Source organism: Microtus oregoni, unplaced genomic scaffold (assembly GCF_018167655.1).
Source record: "Microtus oregoni isolate MIOR12 unplaced genomic scaffold, Mior012 000007F_ref0000211, whole genome shotgun sequence".
NCBI classification, from domain to species: domain Eukaryota; kingdom Metazoa; phylum Chordata; class Mammalia; order Rodentia; family Cricetidae; genus Microtus; species Microtus oregoni.
This window is the reverse complement of record NW_024543066.1, coordinates 18,893,114-18,911,331: the sequence shown is the minus strand read 5'-3', so window position 1 is coordinate 18,911,331 and position 18,218 is coordinate 18,893,114. Positions and strand designations below refer to the sequence as shown.

Sequence of the window (18,218 nt, the reverse complement as noted above, 5' to 3'; positions counted from 1 at the left end):
AGGGCAATGCTTCTGTCTGCTCTTCCAAGCCCCACGTGGTTATTTGCTTTGCTTTTTGCAAGTCTTAGTTCTTTTCTCATCTCCTTTATTGCCAGGGAACCACCTGCTGTTGTTTGCAGTTTGCATTTTTTTTCTATCAACCATCTACTTTTCTACCACCAATCAACTCCCACCCCCATCCTCCAGGAGCTTAAATATGTTGAGCGTGTTCTGCTATACCAGCAGCATCGCATCTGCTTTTGAGTGAACATTCACCCTGGCCTCCATGATAAACTACACTAAAATGTAGCCGTTTGACACAACTATAACCTCTTTGTTATAACTCATACATCGCGTAGGACTCATACTTGAGAAAGGGTGGGCAATTCTTCTGTGTATTTCAACTGAGTTCCAACTGTGGTTATCAGTTAATGAAGGGACATGTTTGTGTCGTCTATGATTATCTCACACGGGTGGTACCTTTGAGGGGGTTCGAGAGGTTGCTGACAGCTCAATCAAGACCCTCACGCATGCCCCTCTGGGGGCAGTCAGGCTGCTTTCAAGGTGGCTGGTTTTCCTCCAGGAAGCTAGGTGGCATCTGCTTCGCTCTCTCACCTAGCTGCAGAGTTCACACAGAGTGAGCTCACTTCTGTTGCATTCTTTTGGCCACACATGAGTTACTAGCCTGCCCACATTCAAGGGAGGTGAGCTGGACTCCACCTCTTGATGGCAGGCTGATGGTAGCACTACAGAGACTTATGAGGGATGGAAGCCATGCTCACGGACATCTGCAAGGTCTAATCTACTCTGCAAGAGAGCCACACCACGTAGAGAGAGAAAGAATGTCGGAGGGGGCTTCTAGGATGTCGCTGTGAGTAAACACAGACTCTTGCGTTGAGAACCTAGGGCTCCTTCAACTGTTCCCATCTTTGGGTCCTTGTTTGTTCTCTCTGTGGTATTTTAGTGGGACAGGTTGTTTGGGTAACTGGTTCTTTGAATGTTTGCCTTGTTTCCTATATTCATGATCTAGGGGTTGGAAGCACACATGTCATCTGAAGGGTGTTGTGTGTGCTGGGAGCCAGACTCAGCCCCAATGCCAGCAGAGCAGACCTGACCACTAGTTACAGTTGCCTAGAAATGGTCCAGAGGGGGCAGAAACGGCAAATCCTGAGCATTGGTTCTGTTCTTCGCTGCCCAAACAGCTCACATAGATGGGCTTACTTGATATACTTTGTTTGATGAAGCCCTTCAACTTGCATCTTTAGAAGTGGAGGTTGAAAGCCTGACCAAGACCTGTGCTCAAATCAGAATTAACTTTGAATCCTCAGCAGTGAGGCCCCGTCAGCATAGCCTTTGTATTTCAGAAATGAGGAAATGGTGACACAGATTGTGTAATTGACTTTGTGGTTGCCCAAGACTGCATAGCAACATGAAGACAGAGGGCCCAGTTCCTATCTCCATTACCTGTGTTTAAGGACTCTGTCACTAAGGGGTCAATCTGAAAAAAGGTACCAGAAAGCTTAGAATTCCCAACCAGCTTTATAAACCTGTAGGTATTTTTCTCCGTGTACTTAAGATCATGCTTATATGTTAAATATATTCTGTAATTTAGAGGTATGCATTTGGTCTTACTGATTGCTTTAGGCAACAGTCTATACGTTTCTAGCATGGTAACTGGTATTAGCTCAGTTATTGACGAAGATGCTAGAAAGTTCCTGGCTGTGGAGGGCCACCAAAGCAGGAGCCAGGCAGAATGCAGAGGGTGGATTCTGTGACCACTCACTTGGGTCTGCCAGCCATGTGTGCTTGTCATGTCACTAACCCCCTCAAGTACCAGCTTCTGTGACATACCGGCGAGCCTTGCCTTGTATTGAGTGCTTTCTCTTTTCCAGCACTGTGTTGAGTTCTACAAGTGACATGTCTGTCTTCCTAAAATTTTTTCCAGATGAGGGGATGAACCACCCACATGTGATGTTTCTGGCCCTTGGCTGTGCCCCTGGTGTTCCTTGTGTTCTCGCTCTCTGTCCTCACGAGCTTTCCCCTGGGTTTTCTAAAGAGTCTCACTGAGGTCCAGGCCTACTGACCAAGGTGAACAAAATTTCTGTGGACAACTCTAGGTAGCAACATCTGACCAATGAATGCCACTTAGAGAAAGGCAAGTTTGGGCCCTGAACTGGCAGAAATGTATTGAGTTAGGGATTTGTCTGGAGATGGAAAAGGCCTGTCTATTAAGGAGGTAAGTTCGTGACCATCTACAGATGATACTGATGGAAAGAATTTTCTAGAAAGTGTCAACATCTCCTCCCTAGGCTTCTCCAGGACACAGTGGGAGTCGGGGACCCTGGTTAGGGAGTGGTCAGTGTTCATTCTGACATGATTATGCAGTCAGAAATAGCACCATCACGCTGCTTGGAGGCAGAATCCCCTTTATTCTGGGGGTAAAACCTAGCTTCTGTTTTTCCAATAGAGCAGCAACAATCCCATCAAAGGCTCTGTCTCCAGGCAGCACATTTGCCAATAAAAGTTGCGGCTGCCCGGTCATACATCCCTCCTGACTTACGCCAAGGATGCTCTGATCCCGTCAGTTCTTAAAGTTCTGAGATTTCCCGCCTAAGCTATGATGTGAATATTTATCTCCTTATCAGTCATAGAAGGCTTCATAGGATGCACATGATACGTGTGTGGGCTTTAGGATCTTTGATTGCCACCCTGGCCGTGACTAAGTGATGGATGCTTGAGCCAGTAGCTAATCAATTTGATTAATAGTCAACACTGCCACTTTGTCCTGTTGTTTTGGTGACTGTTCTGTCTGACTCAGAAGTGGGACAGTTGCCCAAAACCTCCAGGCATCAAAATGAGCACACTAAAGCTTAACTTCCCACTTTAATTTAGTCCTGACACATTCAAATACAGTATTGGAGGTTTTTTTTTTTTGAAATATTTCAATTGATCTTTAAAAAGAATTTGTTTATATACTCGCCTGTGATTCCACTCAGACCACATTTATATCTCTCCCACCTCCAGGCCCTCTTTGGATGACCCACTGAGTTTGGTTAGGGTGGCCTGGATGTGTATGGTGTCGAGCCAACCCATAGAGCATGAGGAATTCATCAGGGCCTGCGTCTCCGAGGAAAGCTGACCCTCCCTTTCTTAGCAGCCATTAGCTGCCAGCTGCTCATCAGTTGGCAGTGGGGCTTCCTGTATCCGTCCTCCATCCACATGGAGACATTGACTGGCTTGATATCTGCCGGTCTTTTGCAGACAACCCCAGAGGTTAGTGAGTTCACTGGTGCGATAGTTCTGACAGGCCCAGAAGACACACTTAAGCAGCTGTCTTCACTGATCTCAGGCTCCCACAGTCTTTTCTTCTCTCCCCTCAAAATGCTTCAGAGCCTTTTGAGGAGGGGCTTGTTCTAGATGTCTCCTTTAGGGATGAGCACATATCCCCACAGCGCACTTTGATGAGCTGTCTCCATAGTAACTGCGAAAAGACGCTTCTGTGATTGGGGGCTGAGAGCTGCCTAATCTGTGGATAGAAACTTAAGTATTTAGAAGGCAGTTTGATGATCTGTCTGTTTAGCCAAACAATGGCCATAGGTCTTTCCCTAGGGCGAATGACTTCCCAGTCACGAGTTCTTATTTTTACTTAGTTCTTCTGTTAAATCTGTTAAAATGTATTTATTGCTATATGTATCCTGAAGTACTTAGACATTTGATGATACCTGTAATTTTCAGATGTTGTATTTTTTTCTGTATATGGAATTTTACAGTATACAGAGAGGGAGAGAGAGAGAGAGAGAAAGAGGAGAGGAAAAGGGGAGGGAGAGAAGAGAAAGAGAGACAGAATGACACACACACAGAGAAAGAGACAGAGAGACACACAGAGAGACAAAGAGACAGAGAGAGACAGAGACACACACACACATACACACACACACACACACACAGAGAGAGAGAGAGAGAGAGAGAGAGAGAGAGAGAGACAGAGACAGAGACAGAGACAGAGACGACAATGAGTTCCAATTCTAGGTGAAATCTACTCTGAAGTACCCAGACCTTTTTCGTTTCCAGTTTGTGGAGTGATGTAATTGCTTACGTGCTCGTAAGCTGTTTGCATTGTCCATGTACAAGGGTCAGAAGCTAAACCTGTGCTCAAAGGCACAGGTCCCCCAGGCCTGAGTGAGTACCAGGAGAAGCAGGAGAAGAGGACTCCTGTCTGCTCAGGGCCTGGTCATTTGGGCCTTTTACTTTACTGTGTTATTTCTCTTTTCACCTCATCTTCACACAAACTTATCATTTGCATGTAAAATCTAGTCGCTCTCCTACCCCACTTTTCAGCCCATCGCCGTGTTCTTACACGGAATGAGAAGCATGAAACATGATTATTTGTCCAGAAAAAAAAATAGAGATCAAATTATGACTCCCGTGCTTGGAATGAACCACCCCTGAAATGTCCTCCCGATCACAAGGTCAGCTTGGACTCCAGGAGAAAAATCAAGCTGCCTGGGCTTTGGAGATGTGTTTAAAGAAAGCAGGGCAGGGAATGTGTTTGGGTGGGAGCCTCAGCGAATGATTGCGTCCCCTCTATGGGCCTGCCAAGGACTCGCTGTTTCCCACACGGCAGCAATTTTGGTTCCAGCCTTTTGTGAGGTTTTGATTATTGAAAACTGTCACTTCTACGTGCCTGCGGTTTGCTTGTCTGAAGCCACTTCCTGGGGAAGTCACGGTGAAGCAGCTGTTTTGCTGTAATCCAGAGAGAGAAAGAGAGAGAATTCAAGAGAACCTCTTGACTGGGGGTGGCCGGGGACATGGACAGGAGCAAACAGAGCTCAAGGAGGGCAGCCCTCGAGGATGTCCTTTTCTTATAGAAACAGTTACCTTCTTGCTTGAGCAGATGGATAAACTGGACAGAACAGTCAACTTCCAGTTCTGTTTGGTTCCTTGCCCAAGGAAGATATTGGAGTAAAATTCTTGTATTAGTTAATTTTCTTGCTGCTGGAACAAAAGAAAAGAAAACATAAGAAGCAATGTAAAGCCAATTATTTTTGGCTTACAGTTCTAGGGGGATATAGTCTATCCTGGTAGACAAGGCAGCAAGCAAGACAAGAGACAAGCTGGTCACATTGCATCCACAGTCAGGAAGCAAAGAGTGAACAGGAAGTGAGGCCAGACCACAGAACCTCAAGACTACCCCTGTGACATACTTCCTCCAGCAAGGACACACGTCCCAAAGGTTCCCCAACCTTCCAAAACAGTGCTGCTAGCTGAAGGCCAAGTGTTCAAATACATGGGCCCGGGGCATTCCCCACCTTAACCACACTTCCCTGATGCCAGAGCTTCATGGTTCCATGAAGCATCATCTAGAGACCATGCCAGCAGATACTAACTGACGTCTTGGTATCAGAGTAATTGTTATTCGTGTTATAGACCTCGATACAAACCCAAGGAAAGCCTGACTCAGAAACAGTGTGAGCCTTGGGGCGGGGACTGCTTTCATCCCCGCAGAGGCTGCAAGGCAACTCCCGAGTCAAAGTCATTTTTCAGAATCCTCCCACCAGATAAAGTCTGATCTGGGCCAAGTTGGTATCAGAAGGAAGGCTGTGGGAACAGCACGCCTCATGCTGCCTTTTAGGGCTCCTTCCCCTGGGTATTTTTTAGAAAATTCTTTAATGATCTCCAGGCAGGTCCCAGATCAGGTTTGGGTGCATACTATAGAAAGCTTGAGGACATAGAAGAAGGTGGTCTAGGAGCCAACTCGCTTCTCATTGATCCAACACTTTTCCACGAATCCTCTCAACTTGTGGTCCAAGATGATGGCTGCAGCCTAGCCACCAGTGGGTATGAACACTGAGGGCACAAGGGGCTATGATTAGTGAAGGTTTTGTTGGGGGATGTTATTTCATTCTAACTGATAATAGTACATGTTTATGAGATACAGCACAATATGGTACACACACACATATATCATATAATGAGCAATTATATGCGCTTAACCAATTGATCACTTGGTATGGATCTCATCTACAAACCTCCTAGCTACTTTGGAATACACATTGACTATAATTCGATGCTTTCACAGTTAGAGAAGTAGCACTTCTTTTGCCTGTCTACGTCTGACTTTGTGTCGTGACCAACTACTTCAAATCTTTTCTGGCCCCAACCCCATCTCTGGAGACCACTATTTTACCCACACCTTCTATGTGATCAAGATTTTCAGATTCTACATACAAAGAAGATTTTATAGTAATTGTGTATGTCTGGCTTCTTTTGCCTGACACGATATCCCTTCTACTTATGTTGATACAAATGGAAGAATTTGCACTTTTAAAAATGACCAAACAGTATTCCATTATGTGTATATATGCTACACATTCTTCATTCATTACATCTGGGTATTGAATTGACTCCAAATCCTGCTTTTTGTGAATAAGCACTAGTGTCTCTTTGACATACTCATTTTATTTCCTTTGGCTATATGCTTAATCATGGGGCTGTGAGGTTCATGAATATTATTTTAAGGGACCTCCCCAGGAAGACTATGCATTCCAGCTACATTCCATTGGCTCAAATTTTCATTCTTACATGGACAATTCTAACAGCAGAGGGTGATGGGAAGTGTGGTCTTTGTATGGGATGGACCCAGAGGAGAGACAGAGGTAACATTATTAGGGAAAACAGGGTGGATAGGTATTGGCGGAGGAGAAAAAGAGTATCTGCCATAGAAAGTATCGCTCTGAAGAGCAGGGAGCTTTGAAGTCAGCAGTCTTGGGGTAAACTCCAGTTCTTACTTAGTAGTTATTCTATCATGGCCAAGCCCCCTTAATCTCTTTGATTTACTCTGATGCATCTTATATAAAATGGTACGATAGTCACCCCTAGGGACAAATGAAGAAATGTATATTCAATATTTGTCACAGTCACTGTGGCTATCACATTAGCCTGCACACTTGTATATTTGGCTTAATTTTCTTGTACAAAGGCATAGCATACGTTAGACATGGTGTACTATTCCAACTGGATAGTCAGTCTGGGCTAGGGCCAGTGTAGCTGAAGACATGATACTCAAATGAGTGTCTGAAGAGGACAAAGCAGCTTGCCTAATGTTTGTACAGTTTTCATGTCACCAAAAAAGAGGACAGACAGGGTTAGAGGTGAGATTTAAGAAGTATTAATGTTTCAAGAATGCATGCGTGAGAGAAGCCTGTGGAAGCAAGAAGACCTTGGGGGATACAGCGCTAGGCCAGATACACACTTAAGAGAGAAGGATCCCCTGTCCTGTTACTAGAAGTGGGCTTCAAGCCTGAAGGTTTGGGTGTTTGGAATCTGAGATCCCCTGTTTATGAGGGAGGATTTTACTGGAATATTCTCAATGCTCTCCCTGCATTAGCGTGGATATTCATCTGAACTATTTCAAGTTGTTCCCAGGACAAGGGAGGTGTGGTGGTGGTTCAGACTACACCTCAGGTAGAATTTCAGTCATGAATATCCCCTGGTACTTTCCATGATTGGCTACTGAGGCCAAGAGACTTATAAACACAACACAGTTTCTGACCGGAAAGCTGTCACCACCCCTGCAGAACCAGGCAAAGAGCAAGCACAACAGAGAACATGAATGTTCCCATAATTACCCCTGCTGGTGTGTGACTCTTGCCTTGATCCCATGACCTGCTGAGGCCGTGGAATGTGGGCAAGTAAGAAGGCACTAGTTCCAAGCTTAGCAATGCTTGCTTCTGCCTGTGTTGCTTGGCTATTCCTGAGAATGGGTGTTTCCAGCTTTAAGGATACTGAGAGCAACATGGAGGCCACGTGGACTCCGCCTGTGTTTTGGAGTCATCCTCAACCCTGCCTGGTCTTGACTAGTCAGCCTGTATATGACATAAAGACTGTGAGTCACGGCCAATGATCACTTTATGTCGTCAGCACTGGGGATAATCTGCTACGCTGCCTTGCTATGGTCATGGTTGGCTTGCTTAACCAGCAGTTGTGTGGTGTGAAAGGCCCAGGAGCCTTTTAGACAAGCAATTGGTGGACCATGCCTAGGGTAGGAATGCTTCATGAACTTGTACATGATATTCACTTTTTTAGATTCTCATCCCTTCAAGATATTCTTGCTCTCCCCTCCCCCTGCAATACTTTAGAGCAGGAAGTTAGCACTGTGTAGAATCTCTAAGTGTGTGTCAGAATTGTGTATAAAGTAAGAGTCAGTCTCCAGGTCTATGTCATTGACTTAAGGATCTTCTAGATACTGAAGACTGAGGATGCTCAAGACCCCTATGGAAGATGGTGCAGTACCTGTGTATGAATTATATAACCTTCCTGTATGCTTTGAATCATGTCTATGCCACTTATGATATCAAACACAAAGGAAATGCTAGCTGTGCTGTTGCTCTAATGTCTTGCTTAAGGAATATCAAGAGTGGTCGATGTCTGTACATGTATAGCAGAGATGGTGAGAAAGAATAGGAAGGGCCCAAGTTGCTCTACCACGTTTTATGACTTTGGCAAGTAGTCTTAGCAAATGGGTATTTCAGATATAATATTGTTCTGTGAAAGGGAGGGGAGGTGGGAAGAAAGCCCGAAGGACAGGCCTTTATGAAATGCTGTCAGAACTCTATAGTAAAAAACTTCTGTCATGGGTTTGTAGGGGTGCAAATCTCCAAATCCCTAGGTCTACAGCTCCCTTGCTCAGACAAGCAGACTCACCCCTCCATCTGGTACTTCGCCCCAGTCTCATCCCCTCTTCAGACTCCCCCTCCTCTCACATAGAAGGTTGTATCTGGGAATGCAGCAGAGATGTGTAATTTTCTCAAACCCCCTTTTCTGTTGGAATTTAGACAAAGCAAAGCTCTCCAGATAGGAATTCCAGTCACACATCTTTAAGGGTATCTCTGACAGGGCACACGGATCTAGCTGCTTGTTGACGGCAGGTTGGAGTCATCTGGGGGGAAGAAGGATTACTAATTTGGGGATCCCCCTTCAGCTGCAGTTTCTCAGGGTGTTAGGTACTTTTTGAAAGCTTCCAGGTGATCCTAGTACGTAGTCATGCTGAGAAACACGAATCCAAGTGGGGACTTCCTGAGAAGACCCAAGTGAATCAGAATCTAGGGCCCAAGAATCTCCTAACTTAACATGCGCTAAGCAAGTCAGTTATGCGTGGCAAGTTCTGCTTAGACACCTTCTGAAGGCACAAAGGGGTAAAGGGTGAAGGGCAATCACCTCTACAAATCGTTTCTGCATACTTCAGCAGAACCATCTTAGTGAAAAGGCTTGGCCCCGCTTCCGAAGATGATATGCGATCACACTAATGTACCAAAGTAAGACTGAGGGACTTAACTTTCCTTGGAGTTTTTCCATTCCAGTTTTTGAATTTTGAGGTGTTTCTTTCTTTCTCTTTGGCCACCTACCCTTGTTTATTCCATCTTTGATGAGGCTGAGGTCATCAGGAAACCAGCTGCCACTCTACCCCAGGCAAGAGACTCAATTTCCCTCCTGGGAAATGACAACTTGAGACAGACACATGATCAAGGAGCAGGTGTTCCTATCAGCAATGGACGTGGCCCAATGCTAAGACAGGCTTGGTAACTTCTCAGAGAATGCTGAGAGATTCAGGGATGAGTTCCTAAAATTTGACATTCGTCTTGCCTTGGAAGCATGTTATTACTGCACCATGGGCCAGCACCTGATACACGGCCACATAGTTAATATTCAGTGACCCAGAAGAGATGGAGTTCCTTGTGTGGATCCCCACTGAGATGAAGAACTCCACCTTGAGGCTAGGGAGAGAATAGAACGTGTCCTGTGTTTTTGAAAAAAATGAAGGGTTTTAGGGTTGAGCCTGTTCAGTACGATCAGCTTAGGCCTTCTTGAGACTTTATCCGGATACTCCTGAAAACATGACAACGCTGTCCCATGCTCAGTGGAAAGAGGGCTTCAGTGGCTACCCATCTTATGACACAGGTTGCCCCAGTGTCCTACAGGAAGTTACACGGCTTGAGGCAGACTCTGACCTTTTGTCTGCTCTGGTAGAGGCCTGTAAGGCTTTTCACCACAGAGTGGGTGGAAAGGTCTGAGAATCATAAGAGGTTAGAGAAACCTATGAAGATCTGGCTTCTCTGACTTGATTGCTACCTCAGGGCCACCCCACAGAGCCCCTGAAGGTCTATAGCCAGCTCCAATAGGAACAGTGATATCAAGGTCAGAAACAGTACGCATAAAGGAAGGGAGCCTGCTCTCTCTGGTCACCTCGGGAGGGCATGCTGAGAAGTGCCCCACGCTAAACCCAAGCTCAGTCTGAGCAGGAAATGTCACCACCTGGACTGAAGAGGCCTGAGGGTCCTTCAGGCTCTACTGCCTCCCTCACAGAGTCAGTCACACCAGGAGAGCCTCGGCTTAAGTAACCCTTGACCCGCAAACAGGGTAACAGTTTTATTATATATGGAGTTTCCTGTTCTAGTCCAATCCAACTTCTTGGCCTTCATTGCAATGCCAGCTGCCCAATGATGGGTATAATGATGGGTCAGGAGTTTAACTTTCCTTCCAGTTAACACCTGATTCTATTTCCGTTTAGAGAGAATGGATAGGTTTCTATTTCTGTTTAGAGAGAATGGATAGGTTTCTTCATTCGCTACCTTACTTTGATGATACCAGTTCTAAACTCATATATATCCCTAACAGACAATCTCTGAAAATACAGGTTGGCTCTGGAATTGCTAGGGAGTCAGACTCCTTAGACCCCACCCTTGTCCATGAAGATAGAGGGGAGCATCTTCTTGGTCCCTGGGGCTCAATGTTTATTCAAAAATTGAATCTCTTCAGTGTCACGATCCTGTGTGCCTTCTAAGGGTGTTATCGGGGCCTACAGGAAGCTCCCGAACTTTCTTGGGGTTGGGGACAGCCGCTATCTTTTTTGGGGACAGTGTTTTTTAATCAAAGTACTATGAAAACCATGCTAAGAAAGGGAGCTGGGCTGCAAACACAGACAAGTGCCATTGTTAGGATCCAGAGGACAACCCTGTGCGTCCCAGGCATGGCAAACTATAGGTTTCTAACCTATACCCTCAGGAGAGGCATCAGGACCACATGTTACTAGAACTGCCAAGGAGAGATTTCTATGCCTCTAGCCTTTGAGCAGCCAGAAACAGATATTGTCAGTCATGAGCTATTAAAATCTCCGAAGATACTAATCTTGAGGGTGGAGGGTGGGATGAGAGATGAAGAAAGCTCTGATTTCTCAACCCTGCTTTCTAGCTTTAATGAGAAACAGGCTCTGCAGGATCACGCTATTTAAGCCATTTCCCTCACAAAGGGACTTCATGAGCAGTCCTGGGTGTCTGAGGCGAGCATCTCGGATTGTGTAGGCTTCGCTCCTTGCCCCGTCAGAGTGACCCAGGGACTCTAGTCTGTGTTCTGCTTCCTTGTGCCCACCTGAGCGTAATCCCCTCCAAAGCCTCCCGTGGAGTTGCTTGCTTTATTTTCTACCTTGAACGGAGCAGAAGAACCCAAGGCCAAGGAGGCACAGTAGCTTCCTGTGAGCTGTGGTCCCACCACTGGCAGGGCAAACAGGTAACAGGAAGGGCTGAGTGGACGGGTATTAATGAGAGGAGACCCTTTTGCTGGTTTCTCATCCATGGCCTGTTCAATCTGCCCATGTAGAACCAGGAAAATCTCCATGAGGAGTAAAACCTGAGGACTTCCGGCTTCTAGTGATTTGTTAAACTGTCCACAAATTCAGCAAATGAGTTGGGGTGGAGCAGGATGGTGAATAAAGTGGATTCCTTATCCACATAGAGCTTGTGTGTGTTTAATGAAGAATTGCTACAAAGGACCACAAAGCCAGAGAGGAGGGTGTGGAGGGGCCACTGGGGCCAGAGTGTAACGCAAGGCTCATGCTGAGGGTGAGGAGAGACCTCACTCAGAGAGTGGTGTGTGGGTGCATGCCTGGAGGAGAAATAGGTACAAAGAGTTGCCCAGGGCTGGAGCTATTGAGATGCATTACTGGAGAGACAAGACACTTGGGACCTGAAATTTCCGTTCCAGGCAGGTGTGTGGGAGACACCCAGGGGTTTAATGTTAGACACCTTCAGAAACATAGCCGCAGGGAGAGAAATAAAATGGTTTGAGTTTTCTTATTTGAAAATTTGTAGACCAAATGTTCCCCATCCTCAGGTGCAGTTTCAAGACCCCGTTCTATCCCCCAGGACCATCTTTCCATGGAAGCTCACGTTCCTACCAACTCTTCTTTCTCCTCTTGTAGGCTCCGAGAGTCCCGTGCCCTTGGGAAGTTGGTGCAGACGATGTTCATCTTGTGTGTGTTGGTGACTTGCGTTTCTGCTCTCACCACTTCGTCAGTGGAACACGCAGAAAGGGTTTCTGGAACCCCCACTACGCCAGAGAAACACATAGGTAAGAAACAACCACTTCAACAGGGAAAGAAAGGGCCTGACCCCGTGTTTCTGGGGAGCACAATTCTCTAAACAAATATACATATTCAGAATATGGCCAATCTGCCCTTATTTAAAGAAACATTTGTTATGGAGTTTGAGACCCCTGGAAAAAGACCACAGCCTTAATCCAGATTGTAAATAGTTAAGTTTAGTGAAGCTGTTAGCAGGACAGCAGTTGCTGAGCCAAGCTAGGCACTGCTGCTCAAAGGGGAGGGGGCGGGGTGAAGGAAGGGGTTTTTACACGCGAAAACCACAAGAACACCTTGAGTATCAGCACAAGCAAATCAAGAACTGTTCTGCTCTGCCAAGATTAGGTAGCCAAGGCTACCTCAAAATAGTCCTTGAATGTCTATATAAGAAGGTTACAGAAGCAAAGCAAGTCTTCAGTCATATCATGGAAGTGGGTGGTCATGGGTGTGTATTTCTGGTTGGGAGTCACTGAGTTACTGAGATAAATTTTTGGGGCTTATCTTTCAGGGACTGGCATCAGAGAGAAATGGCTAGTGCTTACTAAGGTGGAGGCTTAGCAGAAAATAGAATTTCTTTAGCCATCACACCTTTGATTTGAAATCTGTCTCAACCAACCTGTTTTATCTGTACTTATAGAGTTCGACGTTTAATATCAACAAATGAAAATATAAGACCATGTATTTAAATCTTTAAAAAAGAAATTTAAGATGTTTTTATTTCTGTGTGCATGCATGTAGGCGTGTGTATGTGTACGCCCATGTAGGCAGGTCCCCTGAAAGACCAGGAGAGAGTGTCAAATCTCCTGTAACTAGAGTTACAGATGGTTCTGAGCCTTCTGATGTAAGATGCTGAAGAATGGAACTCCAGCCCCCATTTTTAAAAAAATAGCATTGTGAATCTGATTTAACTGACTCCTCGGGATGAAAACTGAAATTGGTGGTCCCCAGGTTATCATTTGGGGAATTCCAAAGCATAGTAGCAGGGAGTACTGCTCATGGGATCCTGGGTGCGGGTCAGTTTGTTGGGGATATAAAGAGTCTTACTTAGATTACCCTGTGTACCCTTTTGTTGGGACCACCTTCAGTTTGGGTACCTAGGGTTTTGTGATGTGAGCAGGTTTTGGATCTAAAGCCTACTCTCTCTGACTGGCAGAGCTTGGAGACAACTGCCAATTTCGTGGCAGAGAGTTCAAATCTGAATTCCGGCTGGAAGGTGAGCCTGTGGTTCTGCGGTGCCCTCTGACGTGGTCTTATTCAGATGCTGCCGCCAGTTCCTACCCCTTTCTGACCTGGCGTAAAATGAACTCATCTCAGCTGATCCCGGGAGATGAGCCAAGGTTGTGGGTGAAGGATGCCTCCCTCTGGGTTCTGCCAGCAGTGCAGCCGGACTCTGGGACCTACATCTGCACATTCAGGTAAGACCCTCTGGGACGGGGTGGTGTGGCTCCAGGCAGAATGGAGTCGAAGGTTCTCAGCACACACGGATGGCAATTCACGCTTTGTTCTCCATGGGGTCCCTGCAGAGCCCCTGTGATGGTTAGGGTTTATTTATTTATGTTTATTTCTTTGGTCAACTTGACATTAGCTAGTTTCATGGAGAAAGGGAATTCCATTGAGGAATTGTCTCCATCAGATTGACTTATAGACATTAGGTGGAACTTTTTGATTAGTGGTTTATATAGAAGGACCTAGCCCACTGTTTTAGTCAGTGTTCCTCTGCTACAAAGAGAAACCATGACCATGGCCATCTTTACAAAAGAAAACATTTAACTGGGGCTTTCTTTCAGCTTCCCATGGTGGGAAGCATCATGGCGTGCGGGCAGACATGGTGCTAGAGGAGGAGCTGAGAGTTCTACATCTAGATCTACAGGCAACCCTGGCACTGGCTTAGTCTTCTGAAACTCCAAAGTCCACCCCACCGGTGACGCACTTCCTCCAACAAGGTCACGCCTCCTAATCCCTCTCAAAAGAGTGCCACTCCCAAATGATCAAGTATTCAAATACATGAGCCGCTGGGGGCCGTTCTTTTTCAAACCACCACCCCCACCGTAAGCAATGCCATCGCTGGTCAGAAGGTTCTGGTTATATAAGAAAGGAGGCTGAGTCATTTGTGCAAAGCAAGCCAGTAAGCAGTGTTTCTCCACAGCCTCTACTTCAGTTTCTACCTCCAGATTCCTGCCTTGACTTCCCTTCATGATGGAATGTGAGCTGAGAGCTGAAATAGGTCCTTTCCTTTCCAAGGTGCTTTTAGTTAGGATGTCTATCAGTGATGGAAAATCAACCAAGACAACATCTCGCCTGTGGTGTGTTTGATTTCTGCTCAAATGTCACTTCTCTGGAGAGAACTCCCCAGCACATTAGCTGATGCAGCATTCGGTCCTCTCTCCTTACACTGATGTCATTTTTCTTGACCGAGTTTTTCCCATCAGTCACACCTGTTCTGTGCACATGTCCGCCATTAGAACACGAGCCGCAGAAAGAGGGGGATTTGCTTTGTGCCCTTCACTGGTGACTCATGGTAAAGAAACATGTAGAGAAACAAGACATAGATGGAAAATCCCAGGGAGAATTTTAGAACAGGATGGAATCTTAGAGATAGCTGAATCTGATTGATTATTGCACAGATAGAGAAAGTGAGTATGCATAGAAAATTCTTCTAGAAAGGAGCAGGGAATAGACCATGAATCTGGACCAGTCCTCCCTATTTTATGTCCTACTGCTTTTGGAAAATATTTTTACACACATGTAACATGGACCCTGCCATGTTAACTGTCTTTAAGTGTGCCACTCAAGCAAGTTAAGTGCTTCCATATTGAAGCACCACTGTGGCCACCATCCACCTCCAGAGCATCCTCCTCTTCCCAAACTGAAGCTTGGTCCTCATTAAACTGCAGCCGTCCTTCTGTTCCTCACCCCCTCACCCCTGCAATCACTGCTCTACCCTCTCTCTCTGTAAATCTACCTCTCTAGATGCTTCATGCAAGTATTGGTGCCCCTTCCTTTTCAAGACTGATGGGTTGCTGTCTCATGGTGTAAACACCTTCCTGTCTGCTTGTCTGTTTGTCCTTCTGTGAACACTCAGGTTTCTTCTGCTTTGTGGCCATCTTCAGTAATGCCATTATGAACATGAGCTTTTGTTCATGTTTCTGGATCATCTGGCGGTTTATGTCTGATCTTATTTGTTTTTTTTTTTTAGGAACTGCCAATCTGTTTCCCACTGCAGCTGCGTTGTCTTCCATCCCTACCAGGGTTCTGCTGTTCTCCATGCTTGCCAATGCTGGTTGCTTTTATTTTTCACAGGTCTGTTCTAATGGGTATGAACCGGTAGTTTGTGTCCTTGGCTGTAGTCTCCTGGTATTTCAGCTTTCCATGTCTTTTTTGGCCACTTGTGTATATTTCTTGGAGAAATGGCTGCTCAAGTCTTTGCCAGTTTTGAGAACTGTGCTTTATTGCTTGCTATTGAGTTGGAGGAGTTTGGAATGTCTTCTGATTGGCTGTATGACTTGGGGATCCTTTATCTCACTCTCTGGCTTGCTCATTCACTCCACTGATAGTGTCCTTTGGAGAAACTCATTTGCATTTTGGTGACTTCTCGATTATGTACTTTCCCCTATTGTTCATGTTTTCTGGGATCAGGGAATCATGAATGAATTCAGAGTTATGAAGCTTTCCCCCGCATTTTCTTCCTATAATTCTATGTTTAACTCTTGTGTTTTGGGTGTCTCGTACATTCTGAGCTATTTTTGGCACACAGTGTGAGGCAAGGGTCTGGCCCTGGTTTTGCATGGGGCTCTGCTGCTCTCAGCGCCATCTGTTAAGAAGATTCTTTCTGCAGTGATTGGTGCTGATGTGTCCCGCCGCCTCTGGAAGGGTAAAGTTGTTGATTTCATGTTGATGATCTTGATCGTTTCCTGGCACAGTTCTTCTGAAAGGATTAGGGCACACCCTTGGCATGCCTGGAGAATAGCCTTCCTTCTTGAGATGGCTGCCTCTGTTCCTAAGCCTCTGCTTGCTTCACCTACTTGCTGGCTTTCGAGTTCCTCTAGATTTCATTAACTCATTTATGGCAAGATTGCCCAGAATATTGATGCTTAGAAGGAGGTCTAGACAAGCTGACGTTCTTAGCATGAATGGAGGAAGCTCACACAATATCAGCTCCAGTCCCAGGTGCGGTGTATAAGCAACATGCGTGTGCTTGTGGAGTCAAAAGTTCTTTCAGATCCAATCCAGCTCTACATGGTGGTTGGTGTGCCTCACTTCCCCTGCTTTGAGGCAGGTTTCAACCTGTCCGCTTTTGCTGAAGAAGCAGGCCAGGGATCTCTTCCTCCTGTACTGGGGAAGTGGGAACATCCAACTTTGCAGCCGGCATAAAGCTGGTTTCCTTCTAGGTTTTCCGTCTGACTCTCTCTGAGGAACACTACCAGGAAGACTTAGAAGTGGAGTAGGAAAAAAATGAACTTGCTCTGGAATCAGAAAGACATAAATGGGAATTTTAGCTGCTCCTCTGTGTATCCTGATACTTAAGCCTCTATTTTCTTCCCTGTTGGGAGGTTTGTTAGAAGAGTTGGATACACTAACACAGCCTGGGAAGGATCTGGTGTACTGAGACTCATGGCCTATAACCAATGTGAGCATGGAGCCCCTGCAGGTAGGAGTGTTAGGGAGGGGTGGACAGAGGCATGTTGGCCTTATAGTAAGTTTTTACGCTAGATCAAGAACTATAGCTAATGCCCTTATTTTTGTGTGTGTGGTGGGGAAGGAGCTCTGATATTGAGGTGGAGTGCTGAGAATCCTAGTGTTTAAAGTGTTTCTTGCCTGGGGGAAATGCTTGCCGTCTCTTCCAAATGTGTAGTCCTGGGCTTCAACTCGAGTGGAAAGCTCCAGCAGCTGCTAGGACAAACTTTGGCATTTATGGTTCCAGGCCACGAGACTGCCCTGTTCTTCGATGTTTATGCTCTTACTATTGGGAACTCACGTGGCCTTGCTGTTGCTCAGAGTAGTCAAGATAATACTGCCAGAACAAACAGTCCTCAGTCTCAATGCTTTGCCCAAGGGGGAAATAATGGAATAAAAACTGGAAAATATAAAAAATATCTGGAATTAAACCAGATCAATAATGTGAACAAGCTTTAGACTCTTTATATGTCTGGCAAGCTTGGTTTCTGGAGACTTCTTGTAGTTTATGGGATTTCCAAGGGCCTTTGATTTTTGTCTTTTAGTAGCTATAGAGACTTAGGAGGTTATTTGAGTTTGAACTTAACTTACTTTAGTTGAAAACACTGTAATAGTCATGATTACCATATGTATGTCTATGTGTACATATATACATAGTTAATTTAAGGTTACTTAAATGTGTACTTAATTTACTTTAGTTGAAATCACTATAATAATCATTGCTCCCATATATGTTACTTGACTGAAGACCACTTTGCTAAAACTAGCTACCTTGAGCACTTTTCAGACTTCTTCTCTTTTTTTAAATTGTTTTTACTGAGCTATATATTTTTCTCCACTCCACTTCTTTCTTCCCCCTCCCATTCTACCCTTTCCCATGGTCCTCATGCTCCCAATTTACTCAGGAGATCTTGTCTTTTTCTACTTCCCATGTAGATTAGATCCATATATGTTTCTCTTAGTGTCCTCACTGCTGTCTAGGTCCTCTGGGGTTGTGAATTGCAGGCAGACTTCTCATTTTCATCTCTTCAATTTGTAATGTGATTATTTATTAGGCAACTTCATACACATATTTACTGAATTTTGATTATTCCCATTCCCCATTGTTGTCTTTCATTTTCCTCTTTCTTTTCCATTGGAACCCCTTTTCTTC

General features: G+C 45.3%; 1 protein-coding gene across 3 annotated transcripts in view; it reads left to right on the top strand.

Moving 5' to 3' along the window:
• Il1r2 (interleukin 1 receptor type 2) overlaps positions 1 to 18,218 on the top strand; it is a 35,929-nt gene that overhangs the window by 4,959 nt on the left and 12,752 nt on the right. For 2 of the 3 annotated variants that reach the window (XM_041656385.1, XM_041656387.1), the window contains exons 2-3: positions 12,233 to 12,381; positions 13,545 to 13,806. In XM_041656385.1, the coding sequence (XP_041512319.1) occupies positions 12,233 to 12,381; positions 13,545 to 13,806 (411 nt within the window). Of the gene's footprint in view, positions 1 to 11,328; positions 11,542 to 12,232; positions 12,382 to 13,544; positions 13,807 to 18,218 lie in introns of those variants that run through there. The other variant, XM_041656386.1, reaches the window with a different exon arrangement.